The sequence below is a fragment of the Ipomoea nil genome, unplaced genomic scaffold, assembly GCF_001879475.1.
Source record: "Ipomoea nil cultivar Tokyo-kokei standard unplaced genomic scaffold, Asagao_1.1 scaffold2701, whole genome shotgun sequence".
In the NCBI taxonomy this organism is placed as follows: Eukaryota; Viridiplantae; Streptophyta; class Magnoliopsida; order Solanales; family Convolvulaceae; genus Ipomoea; species Ipomoea nil.
In genome coordinates this window covers 622583-646046 of record NW_017619129.1, presented here as the reverse complement: position 1 = coordinate 646046, position 23464 = coordinate 622583, and the positions used below count along the sequence as shown (strand labels likewise).

The 23464-nt window shown below is 35.7% G+C and overlaps 1 protein-coding gene and 1 long non-coding RNA gene across 2 annotated transcripts; one reads left to right on the top strand and one right to left on the bottom strand.

Annotated features, from left to right (window-relative positions):
* The first annotated feature begins 10323 nt into the window (after positions 1 to 10323).
* On the top strand, positions 10324 to 16376 carry LOC109155318. Its single transcript, XR_002049891.1, has 4 exons — positions 10324 to 10795; positions 11063 to 11191; positions 11725 to 11869; positions 15927 to 16376. It is a non-coding gene; the product is annotated as an uncharacterized LOC109155318 (long non-coding RNA).
* On the bottom strand, positions 12074 to 20199 carry LOC109155317 (receptor kinase-like protein Xa21). Its single transcript, XM_019303002.1, has 4 exons — positions 19302 to 20199; positions 19028 to 19171; positions 12726 to 14717; positions 12074 to 12554 (listed from the first exon to the last, which is right to left on the bottom strand). Exons 2-4 carry the CDS (start codon positions 19101 to 19103, stop codon positions 12208 to 12210), a joined length of 2415 nt encoding a protein of 804 aa, XP_019158547.1. The 5' UTR covers positions 19104 to 19171; positions 19302 to 20199; the 3' UTR covers positions 12074 to 12207.
* Between the last annotated feature and the right edge of the window lie 3265 nt (positions 20200 to 23464).

Sequence of the window (23464 nt, the reverse complement as noted above, 5' to 3'; positions counted from 1 at the left end):
CAAGAAAATTGAAATAATGAAGTTGAGGAAATTAAAAAAGGAAATACTGAAATTTATTTAGATCTAACTGATATTAGCAATAAAAGGAGCACAAAGGGGAAAAGAATTCAAATAAGAGGATAGAGAACCTCTTGCAGCAGCATCTTCCTTCCGCTTCAACTCTTGCATAGTATTAATGAACCAAGAAAAAAACCAAGTAAATACTATAATTATCATAAGGTTGGAGAGAATGGGAATTTTCATTAACTCCAGCTGGAGACAAGTTGAGGATAGAATAATGGGATTTAGATACAATGATGTATAATATATCAATTGAAATTTTGACCATGCTGAAACATTTTTTTGCAAAATAACCAAACATTTGAGGTTCATTATATGTACCGTACTGCACTAAACTCCATCTAAGAATATGAGGGAGGCACACAGCTGAGTCTATCAAATGCAGTCTTGGTAGCAGTTTAAAAAAAGTAACAGGACAAAATTATATAGGAAGATGGAATTAATTTATAATCCTATCAATAAATACACTTATTTAAATAATTACATTATTTAGTCTAATCTTTAAGTAATACAAGTAATTACAGTATACGAAGATAAGTTTTTTTTTTCAAAGGTAAAGTGTGAAAATGATTTTTTTTTAACTGTGCAAATGTAATATATATATATATATATGTGTGTGTGTGTGTGTGTGTGTGTGTGTGTGTGTGTATTTTAATTTTGTGTGTGTGTATTTTAATTTTGAAAAGTCATTCCTCCGAAGTCCGAACACAATGGCCCTGTTTGGTAAAAAAATTGGCCTATAGTCCAATTTTAGCTTATTTGACCACTAATAATTGTTTGATTTAGTGGTTTCTGTTTGAATTAACTGATTGTATAAGTGTTAATTAGAGGGTATACCACTATTTTAATTGGTATAATGCCTTTGTTTCTGTTTCTATTTTGCAGTGTTGTGGACTAAACTAGAAGAATCTATCACACGTAACTAATGATAGAATCAATGCACAGAGCATGATTCAACCTATTAGGGAGTGACAGATATGAGCCATGAAGAAAGAAAAATAGTGTAGATTTTTCTGTTACGTTTCCAATTAAGAGGTATATCCTACAGGTATATCCAGTTAGAAAATATAACAGATTTACAGTAACAGGTATATCCTGTAGGTCATGTAATAACACACAAGAATCTGTATGGAAATTATGTATACAAATCTTAGTTTTTAGCAAAATGTAATCTACCAAAACATATTGAGAACATATTAAGCAGAGAAATGTATATCAACATCACATCTAGGTGTAAATTAATTAACACTACCAATAAACCTTTTAGCTTCTCAACAGTATCATGTATGCTTAGGAATCAGTTTAAATACGAAAATAATCTACTAAATTGATACCAATCTGTATAAAAAAGTAAAAATGATGTAGATTGAAAACTTAGCTCAAAAGTGAGGGTTTACTGAAACGATTTGAACTCAAGTCACCGATTGCCACTTCTACCATGGTTAGCGCCAAGGTTAGCATATATCTCTTTCCAGAATCGCAAATCGGACAAAGGATTCGCTAAAACCCTAGACTCAGATTAATTTTCCCCAAATTTTTTGGGGAAAAAAACACTATCGCAAATATAGACCACATAAAAAACCAGATAGAGGACTGTTACACAGCTCAATCGGGAATCGGTAAGCATTTAAAGTAGTCGTGAAAGCTCTGCACTGAAATTGCGACATTACCTGTTTGCATGTCGCAATCCGGTGTTCAAGACTTAGTCATCTTCATAGTGAAGGTGTTTTTAGCCAATCCTTGTCCGATTGAAAGCAAGAACCTAAACATGGCTTTCTCGGAAATGAAAGAACAACAAAAAATAGGATGAAATTACCAGAAATTGCACTCAGATTCCCAATAATTCTGCGTTAAAATACTATTCTAATATTGTAAAATAGTTTAATACAATCTATACTATATATAAAAACAAAATCATGAAATTTTAACTTCCCGCCCAATTCCTAAAAAATCTCTCTTCCTAATAAAATATATTGATTTCTACTTTCCCATTCGTACAATAATTCTGCGTTAAAATTCTATTATAATATTATAAAATAGTGTAATACAATCTATACTATATATAAAAACAAAATCCTGAAATTTTAACTTCCCGCCCAATTCCTAAAAAATCTCTCTTCCTAATAAAATATATTGATTTCTACTTTCCCATTCGTACAATAATTCTGCGTTAAAATTCTATTCTAATATTATAAAATAGTGTAATACAATCTATACTATATATAAAAAGAAAATCCTGAAATTTTAACTTCCCGCTCAATTCCTAAAAAATCTCTCTTCCTAATAAAATATATTGATTTCTACTTTCCTATTCGTACAATAATTCTGCGTTAAAATTCTATTCTAATATTATAAAATAGTGTAATACAATCTATACTATATATAAAAACAAAATCCTGATATTTTAACTTCCCGTCCAATTCCTAAAAAATCTCTCTTTCTAATAAAATATATTGATTTCTACTTTCCCATTCGTACAATAATTCTGCGTTAAAACGACTTCATATACGGAGGATCAAAACTGTCCAACGACCAATAACAGTGTCTACTAAGTGGCAATTTTTATTATGGAGGATGAAAAGTGTTGGGAAAATCCCACTTCCTGCGACAATGAAAAATCACAGAATCGACAGGAGCACAAACACAAGATGATACACAATAGCCAAAAAATAAATATCAAACACAAGAACACACGATTTACGTGGAAAACCCCAAATCGGGGAAAAAACCACGGGACCACCACCAACCAAATAATCCACTATAATAAATCTTGGGTACAAAGTTTCAGGCTACCACACGAGCCAAACATCCACAAATCATCAAATGTAATAATTCTAGGCCAAAGACTTCTATTATATTCCACAGGCCTAAACAGAATACCAACTCGTACTTAAAATATTCAACCACCACAAGCAAGATGAAAAGAATACAAATAGTACGAGAATACCCAAAAGATGCATGGAACAAACAAGCTGACCTCCAATAATATTTGATGAAGAAACCACCCAAGAAGTTAGACAAACTCACGGCTAAAATTCATCACTTGAGTCAAGGATGAAGAAACAAGCTGAAGAAGCTTCACTGCCGCCGAACTGCCCTCTCTCACATTTTTTAACCTTTTGTCTTCAATTCACCAACCAACCCAAATCACATATATTACATTATATATATAATAGAGAATGAACCAAAAAAAAAAAAAGGAGAAGTTTCCTTTTCACAACTTTGGTAAGCAAACTGCCGCACCATTCCATAATTCATCCATATATTCCTAATTAAATATTATTATATTATATAAATATAATAATAATAATTAGGGCTCAATATTAGAGGAAGTCCAACAAAATATAGTGGATACAAATTGGCTTGGTCCAAACATGAGCTATTTACCACATAGGAGGGAAGCCCAACCCAACAAATCTCCCCCTCCCGACTATGTGGAAGATATCGCCATCCCGGCGATAGAGCAACAATCCTCAAACTTCCCTCTTGACAATCCTTTAGTCATCATGTCAGACCCATTATCATCGGTATGAATCTTTTCAAGTTCAAGCATCTTGCATTCTAAGATATCTCTAATCCAATGATATCTCGTGTCAATATGTTTTGACCTGTAATGGAACGTGGAGTTCTTTGCAAGATGAACTGCACTTTGACTATCACAATAGAGCACATACCTGTCTTGAACAAACCCGAGTTCCTGAACAAACTTCTTCATCCATAGCATTTCTTTACTGGCCTCAACAGATGCTATGAACTCAGCTTCAGTGGTAGACAAAGCAACACACTTTTGCAATCTTGATTGCCATGAAACTGCTCCCCCTGCATAGGTAATTAGATAACCTGAAGTAGATTTCCTGGTGTCAATGTCCCCGGCCATATCTGAATCAGTGTATCCGGCAAGAATAGGTTTATCTGTACCAAAACACAAACTCAGATTTGAAGTACCCCGAAGATATCTAAGAACCCACTTCACAACATCCCAATGTTCTCTCCCTGGATTTGAGAGAAATCTGCTAACAACACCCACTGCATGAGCAATATCTGGTCTAGTACATACCATGGCATACATCAAACTACCAACAACTGAAGAATAGGGAACTCTTTGCATTTCTTCATCCTCTTTCTCACTAGAGGCACATTGCTTCTTACTTAACTTGAAATGCATACCAAGAGGTGTATTCACTGGCTTAGCTTTATCCATACTAAATCTCTCAAGTACTTTCTCTATATACTTCTCTTGAGATAACCACAACTTCTTGTCCTGCCTGTCACGAATGATCTTCATCCCAAGAATTTGCTTTGCTGGTCCCATGTCCTTCATAGAAAAGGACTTACTCAACTCTTGTTTCAACTGTTGAATTCTTGAAACATTGCGACCAACAATCAACATATCATCAACATAAAGCAACAATATAACAAAGTCATCATCAAAGAATCTGTTTACAAAAGCACAGTGGTCTGAAGAAGTCTTCTTGTACCCATGCTTACTCATAACGGAAGTAAACTTTTTATACCACTGCCTCGAAGCTTGCTTCAATCCATACAAACTCTTCTTTAACCTGCAAACATAATCCTCTTTCCCTTTGACTTTAAATCCCTCAAGTTGCTCCATATATATCTCCTCATCCAAATCACCATGGAGAAAAGCTGTCTTTACATCCATCTGCTCAATTTCTAAATCCAAACGAGCTGCTAGACCCAACACAACTCTAATGGATGAAAATTTCACAACAGGAGAGAAAATTTCATCAAAATCAATACCTTTCTTCTGGCTAAAACCTTTCACCACCAGTCGAGCTTTGAATCGTGGAACTGAAGTGCCCTCTTCATGTTTCAATCTGTAGACCCGCCTGTTCTTCAAAGCTTTCCTGTTCTTTGGTGGCCTTACCAACTCAAAGGTATCATTTGCATATAGGGAATTCATCTCATCCTGCATAGCCTCAAGCCATTGTCTCTTTTGCTCACTCTCCATAGCTTCTTCATAGAACTCAGGTTCTCCCCCATCAGTTAATAGCACATACTGACTGGAAGAGTAACGAGTAGATGGTCTCCGTTCCCTGTTAGACCTTCTAGGAGGATCAACTGGAACCTGCGAAGAAACTTCTTGTTCCTGGTGCACAACATCATCAACATGACCATCCACATCAGCTGTATCATCCTGATTGTCTGGTACAAGATCACCGTTCAGGCCATTCTCTTGAACCTCATCAACATCATGTGTATCTTCGCTGGAAACTGGCTCACAGTCAACCAAACTTCCGCTATCTTGAGATTCTGGCTTTCTCACTTTGTCAACATCTTCAATGATTTGATCTTCAAAGAACACTACATCACGGCTTCTCACAAGCTTCTTCTCAACTGGATCATACAGCTTGTAGCCAAATTCATCAAGACCATAACCAATGAAAATGCACTGTCTAGTCTTCGAGTCCAACTTAGATCTTTCATCTCTTGGGACATGCACAAATGCCTTACAACCGAAGACTCTGAGGTGATCATAAGAAACTTCCTTTCCACACCAAACCTTATTAGGAACTTCATTATTCAAAGCAATAACGGGAGATAAGTTGATAACATGAACAGCTGTGAAAACTGCCTCTGCCCAAAAAAAACTAGGCAACTTTGCGTCATCAAGCATACATCTGACTCTCTCCATAATTGTCCGATTCATCCTCTCTGCTAAGCCATTTAATTGAGGAGTTTTAGGAGGAGTTTTCTGATGTCTAATACCGTGCATTCTGCAATACTCATCAAATGGGCCACGATACTCACCGCCATTGTCAGTACGAATGCACTTCAATTTCTTCCCTGTCTGTCTCTCAACAAGGGCATGAAACTCTTTAAACACACCAAACACATCACTTTTGTGCTTCAAAGTGTAAACCCAGAGTTTCCTAGAATAATCATCAATGAAGGTCACAAAGTAAGATGCACTTCCAAGTGATCTAACCTTCATTGGTCCACACACATCAGAATGTATCAACTCAAGTGGCTCCGGCTTCTTCGAAGGAGAATTGCTCATAAAAGAAACTCTTTTCTGTTTCCCTGCCAGGCAATGAACACATATGTCCAATCTAGCTTCCTTTACTCCTGAAAGCTTCTTCTTCTTGGCAAGGTAATCAATCCCCTTCACACTCATGTGGCCAAGTCGTTTATGCCACAATTCTGATGCACATTCTTTTGCTGCCACATTCACTGAATCACCAGAAATAGAGCTTTGTAAAGAGTACAAGTTAGAAGACTTGTTACCTCGTGCAATAACCAGCGAGCCTCGAGTGATTTTCCAATGTCCATCACCAAAGAAACAACAGAAACCATCATCATCGAGTTTTCCTGTAGAAATGAGATTCAGTCTGATACCCGGTGCATGCTTTACATTTTTAAGTTCCAGCTTTGTGCCATTGCTGGTCTCAAGACAAACTGTACCGGTACCAATCACCTTCACCTGGCCATCATCACCCATTCTTAGCTCTCCAAAGTCACCTGGAGTATATGAAGTAAAGAATTCCTTCCTTGGTGTAACATGGTAAGATGCGCTTGAATCTACAATCCAAGTTGTCTCATGGCATGCAACGTTGACGGCGTTCTCATCACAAGCAAGAAGCAAATCTGCTCTAACTATTGCAACCTGGTTCTCTGTGTGATCATCTTTCTTGTCTTGCTTCTGTTCCCTTTTCAACTTGAAGCAATTTTTCTTGATGTGACCCTTCTTGCCACAAAGATAACATTCAACATCCTTGTGCCAAGACCTTGACTTACTTCTGCTTTTATCTCTACCCTTCTGACCCCTTTGTTTGTTTCTCCCCCTATCATTTGTAACCAAAATATCTGATTGAGAAGTGGAGGTATCTTGAGATCTTCTTCTTGACTCTTCATTCAAGATACCACTCTTGACATACTCCATGGTCACAACACCGTTGGGAGCAGAATTGGTTAAAGAAACCCGAAGTGTTTCCCAAGAATCAGGTAGAGTGTTAAGCAACCAGAGACCAAGTACCTCATCCTCAAATTTGATGCCCATGCTAGACAACTGATCAAGAACACCCTGAAAATCATTGACATGATCATTGATCAATGTACCTTCCTTGAATCTTAGATTCATCAATTGTTTTAGCAAAACAATTTGTTATTGCCCGTCTTGGAAGCATACAGGGTCTCAAGTTTATCCCACAGGCTTCTGGCATGTGTCTCGTTGATAATGTGATTCATAACATTATCTTCAACCCATTGGCGAATATAACCACAAACTTGTTGGTGCTCAAAGTCCCACTCTTCGTCTGACATGCTTTCTGGCTTTGCAGTTGCAAACACAGGTAGATGTAATTTCTTCACAAACAAAAGATCCTTCATCTTGGCCTTCCAAATGTGATAATTTCTACCATTCAATCGTACCATATTACTCATATTTGTCTCCATGTCAAATGTACCCAATCAACAACCAGGGCTCTGATACCACTTTGTTGGGAAAATCCTACTTCTTGCGACAATGAAAAATCACAGAACCGACAGGAGCACAAACACAAGATGATACACAATAGCCAAAAAATAAATATCAAACACAAGAACACACGATTTACGTGGAAAACCCCAAATCGGGGAAAAAACCACGGGACCACCACCAACCAAATAATCCACTATAATAAATCTTGGGTACAAAGTTTCAGGCTACCACACGAGCCAAACATCCACAAATCATCAAATGTAATAATTCTAGGCCAAAGACTTCTATTATATTCCACAGGCCTAAACAGAATACCAACTCGTACTTAAAATATTCAACCACCACAAGCAAGATGAAAAGAATACAAATAGTACGAGAATACCCAAAAGATGCCTGGAACAAACAAGCTGACCTCCAATAATATTTGATGAAGAAACCACCCAAGAAGTTAGACAAACTCACGGCTAAAATTCATCACTTGAGTCAAGGATGAAGAAACAAGCTGAAGAAGCTTCACTGCCGCCGAACTGCCCTCTCTCACGTTTTTTAACCTTTTGTCTTCAATTCACCAACCAACCCAAATCACATATATTACATTATATATATAATGGAGAATGAACCAAAAAAAAAAAGGAGAAGTTTCCTTTTCACAACTTTGGTAAGCAAACTGACGCACCATTCCATAATTCATCCATATATTCCTAATTAAATATTATTATATTATATAAATATAATAATAATAATAATAATTAGGGCTAAATATTAGAGGAAGTCCAACAAAATATAGTGGATACAAATTGGCTTGGTCCAAACATGAGCTATTTACCACATAGGAGGGAAGCCCAACTCAACAAAAAGTGTTAATGACTCAATAAGTCTAGGACCAAAAATGGCATTAACTCCGGAATACAATACAAGAATATTTAATTATGGTTATATTATTATTGTGCCTCACGACTATTATATACTAACAGTACTTGAAAAGAAACTAATAATAATAATAATAATATAAGTGGTAATAATAATATCTAAAAGTAATTAAGTATTAATAATAATAATAGTAAGAATATTAACGTAAGAGTTGTAACATAGAATAAATTGTAATAATTAATAACTATAGTCTAGGATTAAATTTGAAATTGTCAGGAAAGACAAACGACCTCTGGTGAAATCAACTCTTAAATAATTATATATCGATTTAAATATTCTTAATATATTACAACAATTCAATTCCGTGCATCGCACGGGTGAAAATACTAGTCTGTATAAAAAAGTAAAAATGAAGTAGATTGAAAACTTAGCTCAAAAGTGAGGGTTTACTGAAACGATTTGAACTCAAGTCACCGATTGCCACTTCTACCATGGTTAGCGCCAAGGTTAGCATATATCTCTTTCCAGAATCGCAAATCGGACAAAGGATTCGCTAAAACCCTAGACTCAGATTAATTTTCCCCAAATTTTTTGGGGAAAAAAACACTATCGCAAATATAGACCACATAAAAAACCAGATAGAGAACTGTTACACAGCTCAATCGGGAATCGGTAAGCATTTAAAGTAGTCGTGAAAGCTCTGCACTGAAATTGCGACATTACCTGTTTGCATGTCGCAATCCGGTGTTCAAGACTTAGTCATCTTCATAGTGAAGGTGTTTTTAGCCAATCCTTGTCCGATTGAAAGCAAGAACCTAAACATGGCTTTCTCAGAAATGAAAGAACAACAAAAAATAGGATGAAATTACCAGAAATTGCACTCAGATTCCCATATTAACAACAGGATCTGTAACTTCTCTATAGAAAGATAGGGTTTCTTCACCGTGCCATAGTTTAGAGAGGGAGTACATAACCATTCCTGAGAAGAGAGAGAGAGAGAGTAGCTCACGGAGAAGATAAGCTGAGGAGCAGAGAGCGAGATAGCGATTAGATTAGGCAACCAAAGTCGCAGAAAAGGCGCACTGAACTGGAGTATCACAGTCAACCAAAACACTAAACCAGATTAGGCAACCAAATTAGGAAATGATATAGCAAATAACTCACATATTTGTCTACTTAATAATGTTTGTATAATAATATTTATAATTTACTAGGATTCTTTGCTCAAACTAATCATAAAATAATTATTAGCCCTCTATAAAATGTAGACATTTATATAACAAGTAGTACCTTACGTGAATATAACAAGTAGTACTGATTTTTGTACACGGTCAGTTGTACGTAGCTGCATCTCGGGTTAACAATCCAGATGGTCTCAAAATATTGATAGTAAAAGACTCAAGTTCAACTACTACATCAACCACTAATGTTGTATATCATGAAGTTTTCAATAATTTGTAATTTTGTAAACTTTTCTTTTTTTAGTACCATATCATTAATTGCAACTATTTGTAATATACCATTTATATATTGTTTTTGTTGAATTTCCAAACATATTTCATTTATATGTTATAAATTATAACCGCATTAGTTCATACAATGTATAACATAACATCCACACAATTAATACTTTTTAATTTACATACCGTGCATCGCACGGGACAAATACTAGTTAACAATACAATATAACTGTCAATTACCATGTACTCATGTAGTGTGATGTCATCTAGATTATTCATCCAAGTGGATGGTCAAATGTTCGAATTCCAATGGTGGGGGTATTAGATTCTTTGGACTGAAAATGTTTGAAAAAGTATAGAACATATATTACCTTGTAAACAATCGTAAGTATTTCAAAACAATACAATATATACATAATATACTTTAACAATGTAAAAAAAAAAAACATTATATTCTATTTTGTTCAGCCGCGCCTTTTTTGTTCTCTTTCTTCTCTAACGAATCAGCGGATTCGGCGCCACCCCTCTTTCCAATCCATCGGCGGCAACTCTCTCTATTAGGCGGTGAGTAGTGGTGGCTACAAACGTTTTGCAACGGCGGCGAGTTGGTGAGGTTTAGGAGGAGAAGAGCGGCGGATAATCTCGACCAGAGGGACGACATAAGCTAAGGTTTTCCTGAGCCGGTGGCGACATCCTTGTGGCTGCAAAGCAGTTGAATGGTGGCTGTTTGAACAGGCGTGCAGAAATCGAAGCCTCCATTAGTCAAAGCTTCGAGAACTGTCTCAGATTGCTGTGATTTGAGGTCGGAGAACCGAGTGGTTGTTAAGGCTTTGTTCGTCGGCGCCATAATCGTGGCAGCGCGCCTACTGGCTGCTGTTAGGAACCAAATAGAAAGGAGTTTTAGGGCTATTTTTCATTGGAGAATTTGAGGACCGCCATTAAGAGTTCTAAGAAACTCTGTGCGGTATGTATACAAAACTATGCTTATTTTTATGGTAGATTTCATGTGATTGTATAGTCTGCGCCTCTGCAACAAATAAGCAAATGCAATTCAAAAACATTGATCTATATTCGAAGCTATTTCTAGAACGGTAGAATCTAATGGGGGCAAAACGAATAAATGAATCTAAAGAGGCTTCATGAAGTTTATTAAGAGCTCTAAGCAAGTTTGTTTCCAGTCTTAAATTTCAATAGGCTATTTTTATTTCATGAAGTTTATTTTTCAATGCAGAGACTTCAATGAATTCAGCATGCTTAATGCAGTACCATTGTGCAAAATTCAGGAAAATGTCACAAAGGTGGAATCTCACCTTGCTGATGCTCGAGTATATATGATCACCCACCCAAAAGAATTGATGTGGTATGATTATACAAGTGAGAATGTGACGGTAAATATGGTACCGAAATAATTATAGAAAGTAACAATGAACGGAGTTGTATTACTAAGAGTAAGTTCTGAGTACAAGAATCGGAGTGCCCCTTTGAATGTAGAGAGTCTCCTATTTATGCTGCTAATGCTCCAACATTCTTCTGTCTCAGTAACGCTCCCTCAATAATGAGGAGCCAAGTCCACATTTATTTACCATATTAATGAAGGAGTGACTATTCATTATTCCCATAATTGTTTTGTCTTGAGTTCGTTATGTGACCGTTGGCATACTTGAGGTAGTCCTGGGTCGGGTGCTTGTTGGCTTCCTTGAGGTGGTTCCGGACACCCATTTTTCTGTCAGAATGTTTGACCACTTTTCTGATATTTGGTTTTGAAGAGGCATCTGATTACTATTTCTTTGTAGTGCCAATATTTGATTAATCAAGCATATCTGATTAGCCACTAAACATGCTTCATACTGACTTCCCAAGCAAGCTAATGTTTATGCTTGGTTATTGTCTCAGGTTGATCTTGATCCATATGGTTTGCCTTTTGTTTTAATATCCTGGACTCTGCTGTTCAATCTGTTGGTGATGGAGGAATATTAATGTGTACTGCAACTGATATGGCAGTGCTCTGTGGAGGGTATGGAGAGATTTGCTATTCCAAGTAAGGTTTATGAGCATTTAGTTCAATACTGCAATTCTTTTGATAGTTAAACATGGACTTACTTGGTTGCAATACTGCAATAATAATAATAATAATAGTAATTATTATTATTATTATTATTATTATTATTATTATTATTATTATGCAAAAACTTGATGTATAGTTGAAATTAACAAATAAACAAGATAAAATGAGAGCTGAACATGGAAAAAACATGTATACATTATTAAGCAACAATATTGGTTTTCGGAATAGTCTTCAATAACAAACTCAAGTTACAAGTACAAATATATTGATATGACATGCTAAAACAAATGTAACTAACATACCATAAATTCTTATAAAATTGTGAGCAATTGACGTTTGATCTTGTTGAGTTTTGTCAAGACAACTCGAATATCAACCCTCTCTTCAGGAGATTCCACTGTGCAATTCAAAGCCAACTCCAAAATAGTTGATATGCATTGCAATTTTTGACTAAATTGCAATTCTTCGGCCCTTAATAAGGTAGAGTCCACAATCAATTCAGGAGTGCTAGAAAGTGAATTATAAACCCAACTCTTTAAACTAAGGTCTCCTGAAAACATTTCATTACTTGGACGCTTCCTTGTGAAAACTTCCATTAACATTATTCCATAACTATAAACGTCACATCTTGTGGAAACCATTCCTCTTGATCCATACTCTGGCACAAACACAAAACAAATGAAATGTAAGATTACCAATCCTTGTTTAATAATACGTTATAATCTATGAAAAATAATATTTTCTTAAAAAAGTTATAATCTATGCAAAATAATATTTTCTTAAAATGAAACAAATTAATAAAGATGAAACATAGTATACTTATCATCACCTGGGGCAATATATCCAGTTGTAGCCATGGTACAGGTATAAGCAATTGATCTATCATCTCCAAGTAACTTTGAGATCCCAAAATCACTTACATGTCCCACCATATCTTCATCAAGTAATACATTACTTGGCTTTAGATCACAATGAACAACTGGAATGTTGTTACCATAGTGCAAATACTCTAACCCACATGCCACATCAATCATTATGTTTAATCTTTGCATGATGTCCAATGATTGATTTTCATAATATAACCAATTGTCTAGGCTACCATGAGGCATGTACTGAAGTATGAGTGCTTTAAAGTCTAAGTTAGAGCAAACACTAATGACCTTTGTGAGATTTCTATGACGGAGGTTGCGCAACACTTGACATTCTATATCAAAGCTCTTGAATGCACCTTCAACTTGCGAATTAAATACCTTGATGGCCAAGGACAACCCATTAGTAAATATGCCCTTGTAAACAGAACCAAAGCTTCCCGTCCCGAGCAAGTTGCTGCTATCAAACCCTTGAGTTGCTTGCTGAAGTTCATAATAGGAAATTCTCGGAGGCACCAGTTCTTGAAACAAATTAACTTCATTAGCAATTGACTTTTTACTTTTGCATTTATGCAATATAACCAATGAGATTCCCACAACCAATATGGCTATAGAAATTAATACAATCCAAAGCAATCTCCTTATGGGTCGATGAGAGTTTGAAGTAGGAGCACAAGGTGGTACTTTTAGCCTTGAGGAACCACACAAGCCTTCATTGGACAAAAAAGATAGATAACCAAACTTTTTAAAAGGACCTTTGCTTGGAATTTCTCCACTTAATCTGTTGAAAGATACATTCAAAAATTTGAGATAGCGGAGTGTCTCCAATGATTTGGGAATCCTTCCTGTCAAATTATTGTTTGACAAATCCATATGTTCCAAGCTAATCATACTTGCAAAAGTATTAGGAATAGATCCTTGTAGAAGATTATTTGCTAGGATAATGTATTGCAATTGTTGCAAACTTCCAATGGTACTTGGAATGTATCCTAAGAAATAATTGTGTGATAAATTGATGTATATTGTAGCTTTTAGATTTCCTATCTGTTGCGGCAGAGATCCATTTAAGTAATTTGAAGATAGGTCAAGGATCAGGAGGTCCTTAAGATTCCAGAGGCTTAATGGTATACTGCAATTCAATCTGTTGGGGTTTAGATAGAGATTCCTTAGGGAAGTAACATTCCCTATGCACTCAGGAATAGAACCCCAAATTATATTGCCACCCAAATTCAATTCCCCTAAGTGTTGCAAATTACAAATGCTGCTTGGCAACACCCCACTTAATCTATTATCAGAAATTAACAACCGTTGAACCATTTGAAGACCACTTATAGATCTAGGAACAACTCCACTCAATTCATTTCGTGATAAGTCTAGTGATGTTATACTACTTAAGTTACCAATTTCTTTTGGAATTTCCCCCATGATATTACAACCAGCCATTGTAAAGGTATCTAAGGAGATGGAGAGATTACCAAAGGAACTTGGTAAGACAGTATTAAGAGTATTGTTATCCAACCAAAGTTCTCTCAGGTATTTACAATTTGCTAATGAAGTAACAATATTGAACCCAACAGATGAAGATTCAGTGGTCAACTTATTATCAAACAAGTCCAACAATCTCAACCATCTTAGTTCTCCTAAAGAGTTCGGAATTGGGCCATTGAAACTATTAGAATCAAAGTATATGGCCGTTAGGTAAGAACAATTGGAGATATAGCTAGGAATATTTCCAGTGATTCTATTCAGAGAAAGGCCAATACCATCAAGATTTGGAAGTTTATAGCCCATTCTAGGGGGAAGACTACCTGAGAGATAATTGGAATTAAAATTTATTTGCCATAGAGTAGAGATATTGAATATGCACCACGGTATGGAGCCACTGAGAGAATTGAACTGTAAATAAAGTCCTCCCAACCTTGGATAATTGCAAATCTCTCTAGGTATAGTACCTACAAATCATACAACAAAGGAAACAAATTCTTTAATACATTGTGAGAACATATTAGCTAGTATTCTAACGACAATACAAGAAAAGTAAAACCTTCCTTCCAAACCAATCATAATAATACACACTATGAATATGTGTAAATTATATTTAGATTATGCAATCTACAAGTTATGTTAGAATTTAAAAACCCCTTTAATTCATAGCAACAAGACTTTCCAAACAGCTAAGCTCTTATAGTAGTAAGACTTTATTGCTGCATAAGTTTACACGCAGAAGACCTCCATATAGCAATAATGTTTTTTCAAGCAATATGAGTTCATTTGCAATAAAAGTTTGAAAGTTGTAGGAGTTTTCAATCCACAAGTCTTATCCAAGCAACAAGGGATGCTAACAACAAAGGATAACTAATAGTAGAAGTTTCTATGAATAGTAGAAAATCTTTGATAAGCAGTTGAACTTATAAAGAAGAGGAAAATGGTAAGAAGTAGAGATTATTTTCAAGGACTATCAAAACATTGTCTGTCCAAACAACATATAAGGAATCTATACTGCTAATTTTGAACATTGGCATAGTAACCGATGAAGAAACTTGGCAAATCAAGTAAAGCTGCATTGGAAAGTGCAATAGCTTGACTTGAAGGACAAGTTGCTCGCAACAGGTTGATAAAAGTCTACACCTATCAAACCTCAAAAGATTAAAATATTACAAGTTGCGAAGTTCAAATTTGTCTCCCTCCAATTAAAGAATTTGAAACTCAGTATAAATAAGAGTGATGCAAAGATCCATTGATGGGGTAATCATGGACAATTTAAGGCACCAAGATTGCCTTGGATTACCCCATCTAAAATTTGAAGATTTCAAAATTTTGTCCAGGGAAGTTATTTTAGATATGGAGGAAAGATTTATCAAGCTCGTTGGACAGATTACTGATCTTGGCAAGGAGATGAGCCAAAAGAAGATTTTCCTCAAGGTCCTAAGAGGCTTACCACTTCACTAGGAAATAAAAGTTATAGCTACGGCCAAGCACCTTGTGCTCAGATGACACCTCTGTGACTTTGATAAGTGCCAAAAACACCTATAATTAAGGGTCTTTAAGGGTGTGTTTTATGCTTGTTTTCTCTCCTTTGTGCATGATTTATGGTTATTTAAGCTAAAATGTGCATTGTGCTATAAAATGCTACCACACGTTGTATTTATATATTTTGGAAGGTTTAAGCTCAAAAGGATACATGGTGGCATACATCGGAGCATCGCAAGTTAAAGAGCAAATCGGAGCCGGGCTGAGACCGATCCACTCACGTGGAAGCACACGTGGAAGTGGAATATAAACTTCCACGTGACCAGCCCACGCACGTGGAACGGTTCACCCATGTGGACCGGGCGCGTAGAAGGGAGCAACGCGGCGTTTTTGAAGTGTAAATGGAGGGAAGCTATTTAAGGGCTGAGATTATATTAGAGAATGAGACTTTTACATCATTTCACGACATTACACATTAGATAGCTTGGATTTTCTCTCTCTAGGGTTCTTAGTTCTCTCTAGTCTCTCTCATCGTGAAGACTCTTGAAGAAGAAGACTGACAACCTTCCATTCGAGGATCATTGTAGAAGCTTTCAACATTTGCAATTCAATTTGGTACTCTTTATTGCTTTTATAGTTCATTTGATTGTTTGATTCATGATTGCAATGTTGAGTTGTGTAGCTATGAGTGGCTAGAGTTCCTTCTAGGATTTGAATTGTGAAGTCTTAATCATGATGCTTATGTGATACTTAATTCTCAATTAGGGTAAGGTGATTGCAATGTGTATGAATCTTGTTGCCTTAGGGTGATTTGCATGCACTCATGGAGTCCTGCCAATTCCTAGAGTTGTGCTAACCAAGTGATCTAGGCAAGAGATTGCTAGATCACTTGAAGCTCCAATCCTTGACATTTCCTAGCTTAATGAGCCGAGAGGCCTAGGCTAGGAAGGTAGCGTAGGAAAGGTGTTTGATAAAAGGTTTCCTAGGTTCCTAGACCCCAAAGAGGTGTTCTAGTGCAAAGGAACAAGTCATAGTAGTTGAGAGGCGAAAGGACATAGCAAACCTCCCTAGGTTCTAATCATTGCAACACTCTAACCTAATGCTAAAGATCCTACATGCATCATGAGAAAGACAAGCAATTCAATCCTATTTCATTTCAATTGATTTTCAATACTTGTGTATGTTTAGCATTCTTTTTCACCATACTACATCTCATTTTATAATGCATGACAATTACTCGATGCACACGAACCTCTTATAATTCCTTAATTTGACTTCCATCTAGCGTTTTCAATATGTCATCTGTAAAGAACAATAAAACTCAGGAGTCATCCCAAATCTTTTGACACCAGATCAGAGTAAAATCCGGAAAACACACGTTTGTCAGGCCCCCCTTGAGGGAAAGTCACAAGATCGAATCCTGGTGGTGAGTGTTTGACACCCCGAAAATTATCCTAATTTCTGAATTTACTCCTACGACTGTTCTCTAAGTAGGGGATTAATCCTTTTATTTGAAAAGCCCAATTTTTCTCTAATTCTAACCTGATGAATTTATTCAAGCCCAATTCTCCTTATTTAAATTATCTTAGCCTAGTAATTCATTTGAGCCCAAATATTCTTAAGTCCTACTTATATATATATATATATATATATATATATATATATATATATATATATATATATATATATATATATATATATATATATATATATATATATATATTATATCAATTAAAGTCTAGTTTATTTGACTAATTTTTGTTTGTTTAACTTGTCAAACAACTAATATGAGTGGTAAACAACTTTTTGACCTAGATTATTATTGATGTCAATAAGCTAATAATGAAAAAAGCTATTTTGAGTAGCTTATTGATATCAACTTATTACATTTTTGTTCTAAAAGTCTAAATTATATTACCTTTAGCAGTTGTTGATTATTGTGGTATTTATATTTATTCAATTTTATTTAAATTTTACATTTTTTAATATAATTAGAGCCGCCTAGAGTCCGACATCTAAATTGAGTATTTGGCCTAAGATACACCGTCATAATCTTTCTATGCAAATTATATGTAATGATTCTATATAACAAATTTAATTTTGTAAAGTATAATAATGATATGTTGATTGATTTCAAATTTCAAACTAAAATTTTTTTGTCTACAATAAGCGAGAAAATGGAACTTTTTTTGGTTCAAGTGCGGGTATAGCTTCCCGTGCGGTTGTGCGGTTAAATCTGAGCAGTTGATCAAATTTAGATCAACGGTTCAAATCAATGAAAATTAAAAAAAAAAAAACGCGTATCTGGAACAAAGAAGTATAATCTAAGGCGCACCTTAAGTGTTAGATCTTAAGCACAAACTCACGCACATTAAGTACAAAACTCACACACATTAAGCACACCCTCACACACTTTAAATATTAACTCACAGACTTTAAGTTTCAACAACTACTGACATTAAGTACAAAATCCACGCACATTAAGTACAAACCCACGCACATTAAGCACAACATCACGCACATTAAGCACAAAATCAACACACTTTAAGTATTAACTCACGGACTTTAAGTTTTAACAACTACTCACGATAAGCACAACCCCACGCACATTAAGCACAAAACTCACGCACATTAAGCACAAAACACACGCACATTAAGCACAAAACTCACGCACATTAATCACAGATCCGCTCACCTTACTTTTGACCTAGATGTAAAAATTACAAAATTGCCACCGCGTTTTTTTTTTAAAACTTTGATAATCCTGAACGTTGATTTAAGCAAGATGAAAGGTCCAAATTTAACCGCACAACCGCACCTGGGCACCCTAACCGCACCAGAACCTAAATCATATATATATATATATATATATATATATATATATATATATATATCCCAAACATGTAAAATGCAATACAGCTCTACAATAAGTAGTAACAATATACGGAGTCAGGTATTCAATCTGAAAACCTATATCCTAAAGCCGGATGAAATATAGATAACAAATTAAACCGTCGACCATGAATAAATGTTAATTTACATTGTATACTGAATGTTCATTATTTGATAGTATATCAAATAATGAACATTCAGTACATAAATAATTTTTAAAAAAATGAATGTTTAGTTTATTAAAAATGTACTTTTTGTATGTTAAAAATGTACCTTATATTAGTGTTGACCTTAAAGCTAGGTAGACCATGATCTATTGTATAATGATTGAATATAAAGTGAGCATAGTCGTACTCCAATAATAAAATCAAAGAATAAGACGTTTATATTGGATCATTACCTGATATGTTGTTGTCATTCAAACCCAAAGCCAGCATTGAAGAAATATTAAATATATGCGGTGGTATCGAGCCCATTATGTTGTTGTTGTTAATAGAAAATCTTTCCAAGTTATGGAGATTGCCAATTTCTTTCGGAAGTTTGCCTAAAGAAAATATTACATACTGATTAGAAATCAACAGAACCATTATATTATTGGCGGAATATAATGGAGAAGTAACCCCCAAAGGGGTCTAGAAATTAAATGAGTAAAGAAGTATTACTTCAAATCGTACCTGTAAGGTTGTTACAGCAAATGAGAAAGTTCACAAGGCTTGTTATGTTTCCAACTTCTGGTGGTATGGTTCCCTCAAAATTGTTTCCATCCAAATTCAAGTATCTTAGTTTGGAACACCTAGATAAACTCTTTGGTACTATATCCCCACTTAAATGAAGATTCCCTTGTAAACTCAAATATTCCAAGGTGGAAATGTTGGAGATTGTGGATGGGATAGGGCCAGATAATTTATTAAAATCCAAAACTAGCTTCTTGAGAAAATGAAGCTTGCCAATATCCTTAGGAATATGGCCTTCTATAAGATTGGATGTGAAGTTTAAGGCTTCAAGATTTGACAAGTTTAGAAACGAAAGTGGGATAGAACCTGTAAACCCATTATGACCAAGATTCAATATTTGGAGATTGGATAGGAACCCAAACCACGAAGGGACTTCTCCAGAAAGATTGTTGGCACTAAAATCAAAAGCTCTCAATCTACGCAAATGATTTAATTCACTAGGTAAAACCCCAACAAAATTATTGCCACTTGCATTGAGAGAGACGAGAAACGAGAGATTTCCAAACTAGGAAGGAATGGTTCCAGAAAGTCCCATTTGAGAGATATCTAAAGCAGTCACTCGTCGATGACGAGAGCCACATGTGACTCCAACCCACTCACACACTGAGGAAGCATTAGACCAGTTGGTCATTATGATGGGACTAGTGTGTATGTTAATAGTAGATTTCAAGGCAAGAAGAGAAGACGCATCAGCAGTAATGTTCATGGCTGAGCAAACCGTTACAGAGAATAATAATAAAGCCAGAGGAAATAATGAAAAACATAGCTTCATCATCATTGAGAGCAATAATTGTGCGGTGTAGATAAGCAGTGGAGTGAAAGACGCCCATAGAGAGAGATGTATATATTCTACTGAGAGCTAAGAGTGTTGCGTTGAAGTCAAAGTATTTCGTCTACCCAGGGTCCACACAATAATTTGCCACTGGTGCGTGGACGTGGGATTTCTGTTCAACGTATTCGTCATGGACAATAAATAATAGGCGCTGAAGTAGTTAAATACTTCTTAGATAAAATAACATTTTTTTTTTTGAGTTATATACTTATATCACTTTATTCTCTTAAATTATTTAAGTGGTATTTTTTTTCTTGATATGTTAAATACATGGACATATTTACCCTTAAAATAAATATTTTATTTAGTTTTCTTCTCCAACAAATTATGACAGCAATTTGGTTCAAACCGAGTATATCTTAAACCAAACAAACCGAAAGGTTTCGATTACAATTTAGAACCGAAACCCGATATTTAGAGTTTATTAAAATCGTAAACCAGAATGGCTGGTTCATGTTCCAAACTGAAAAAATAAAATACATTATTTGTTGAATTTAGACTATTTTAAAAATAAAAATAAAATTTTAAAAGAATGTTTGAACAAACAGTTCAAACTGGATCCGGAATCGTGAACGACGGTTCAAAATCAAAACCAAATCGCGGTCATATATACTTATATATGATAATAATCATAATAAATGCGAAAAAGTATACTATTTGCAAATATTGTAATTCTAATTTTAAGTTAATGCTAGTAGTTGTTCTGATTTGAACTGATGGTCAACGGTTCAAGATCCAATTATTTCAGTTCATGATTTTAATAAACTGAAACCCAAATAATGAATTCTAGTTCTAAATCATAACTGAAAACTTTCGATTTGATTGCTATAGTATCCAGTTCAGTTCGAACCGAGTCGTGGTCATCCGTACGTATAAGCAATAATTTGTTGGAGATCATAGAGGTGAAACTTTGGAAGAATGACCAGGGATCGAGTCTCACCAGCGGCAGTGTGGGAGCAATCTCTCAAAGTGAGGGGGGCTCCTTGTGCGCAGTGAGCAAAGGTCTAGCCTCTATGGTTCATGTTCAGTTGAGTCACCATGATTTACATCCTCCCAAATGCTCTGTCGGGCCGGGGTGTGGGGAGCCCTTAGGGTTGGGGTTCAGCCTTTTGGAAGAATAATTTGTTGGAGAAGAAAAATAAATAAAATGTTTATTTTAAGGGTAGAAATGTCCATTTAATATATCAGGGGAAAACCCATCACTTTTATAATAATTGAGGGGGCTAATGTGAGTACATGAATAATTCATGGGGAAAATGTGCTATTAACATATAATTCAATGTGTTGTTTATAAGCACATTTGACTATTTTGTAAAAAGATAACACTATAAAGACAATAGTTTTATAAATCTGTTGTGATGAGGAATATACCGTCGTATATACGATCGTCTACCTGCTTGGTACGTATAGTATGCTCCCCGAGGAGAATTTCCCAACCGGATCCGACTAGAAAGGTCCTAACCCGCGGCCTAAGTTAAAGACCGGTCTTCTCCCGGGCATGAGCCCTTAGTGGGGTCCACTCCCGGGCTCGGTCTGACCTTCTGTTAGAAAAACATCTTGAAAATGGCATAATAAGTGACTATTTAGTGGTACAAATATTAGTGGGGTCCATTTCTTATTTGGGTCGGGTCAAAGTGGATTCAGATTCTTCGTAGTAAGACGAAGAGATTGATATATTGTACGCTCAAAACAGATAATGGGTGAATGAGAAATTGATTCTCAAAGTAGACCCATTTCAGTTTGAAAAATGAAGGTGAAAGGCTTTAAAGTAGCCTTTGTCCCACATTGGTTTGGGAAGTGGGTTTGCACCACTATTTATACAATAGCCTTTTTAAAACTCATTGAGTTGTATAGCATAGAGGTTTTCTCTTGCATGCAGGGGGGATGGGGTGCAAAACAAATTCCAAAATGATCTTGAAAAAGCTTGAAGTTATAATTGGGCAGGTGATTCTACACATTTGAACTCGAAACCCGACTCTTCTTTCCTCTAGTTTGCCAGGTTCTAAGTTTGACTTAGAGAGCAAATACTCTTTTAAAGAGGGAGTGGAACTCGACTCGTACTTACAACCTAGCCCAAAATTCCCTTTCATCCCTATGCTTATATTTCCCAGTTTTTCCAGAAAAATAATACTCCCTCCGTCCCGAATTGGATGTCTCATTTACTTTTTGCACGTTTTTTAATGAATTAAAGTAAATGTTATACACTTTCCAATTATGCCCCTCACTTTTTCACTTTTGGAAATAAAAACAATAAAGAAAGCAAAAGCTAGAAGGGTAATTTGAAAAAAGTAGAATGATGGTGATGTTCAATTTTGGAAAGTGGACAACATTTTGGGACAGACTAAAAAGGAAAGTAAGACACATAAAATGGGACAGAGGGAGTAATCATTTTCGTAGGATTATTATTATTATTTTATTCGTGTATTTCCACCAACAATCTTAAAACCTTATTCGTATTTTTTCCCTATGTTTGTCTCTAATTTCTTTGAAGAAATGGAGAACCCCGCACTGTCAATCCACGGGGACGAGAATGTTGTTGAAAACAACAATGGTGGATGCGGCAACAATGTTGCACATTCCCAGGCATCAGTGCACGTTGGTTCACAAGTCGGTGGGAGCACCGAGGGATACATCGTCACGATGCCGGTACCTACAGAACCGAGTGGTTCAACTGAAACTCCGGAGAAGTTCACTGGCTCGAACTTCAAGAGGTGGCAACAAAAAATGCTCTACCTTACAACTCTCGGCTTGGCAAGGTTCTTGATCGAGAGTGTCCCTAAGATTAAGATGGTTGATTCCAACAAGACCGTGCTAATTCAAATAGAAGATTTGCAATTAATCTTTGACGAAATACGTGATGAGGGCTTGGTGGTGAGTGAAGCTTTCCAAGTGGAATCTATGATCCACTTGTTGCCTCCAAGTTGGAATGACTTCAGGAATTACCTGAAGCACAAGCGGAAGGAGATGAACTTGGAGGACCTGGTCCAACGACTCAAAATTGAGGAGGGAAATAGGAAGAATGATGGGAAAGGTTCATGAGGGAAATATATAATTCAGTTCCCGTGCGGCTAAATTTGAGCCATTGATATTGCCTATCAATGTTCAGGATTAACAATAATTATTTAAAAAGGCGGTGGCAATTTGGTCTTTTGCATCTAGGTCAAATTTAAGATGCGTGGTTTTTCTTCTTAAGGTGCGTGGTTTTTGTACTGTATGGTTTAAGGTGCGTTAGTTGTTGAAAACTTAAGTGCGTCAATCTAAAGCATTAGAT

Coding starts and splice junctions, on each gene's coding strand:
- LOC109155317 (XM_019303002.1), bottom strand. CDS start 19,103: ATGGGCTCGATACCACCGCATATATTTAATATTTCTTCAATGCTGGCT. Junction 14,718..19,027: donor GAATGACAACAACATATCAG/GTAATGATCCAA, acceptor TATGATTTGTAG/GTACTATACCTAGAGAGATT. Junction 12,555..12,725: donor AACTGGATATATTGCCCCAG/GTGATGATAAGT, acceptor TGTTTGTGCCAG/AGTATGGATCAAGAGGAATG.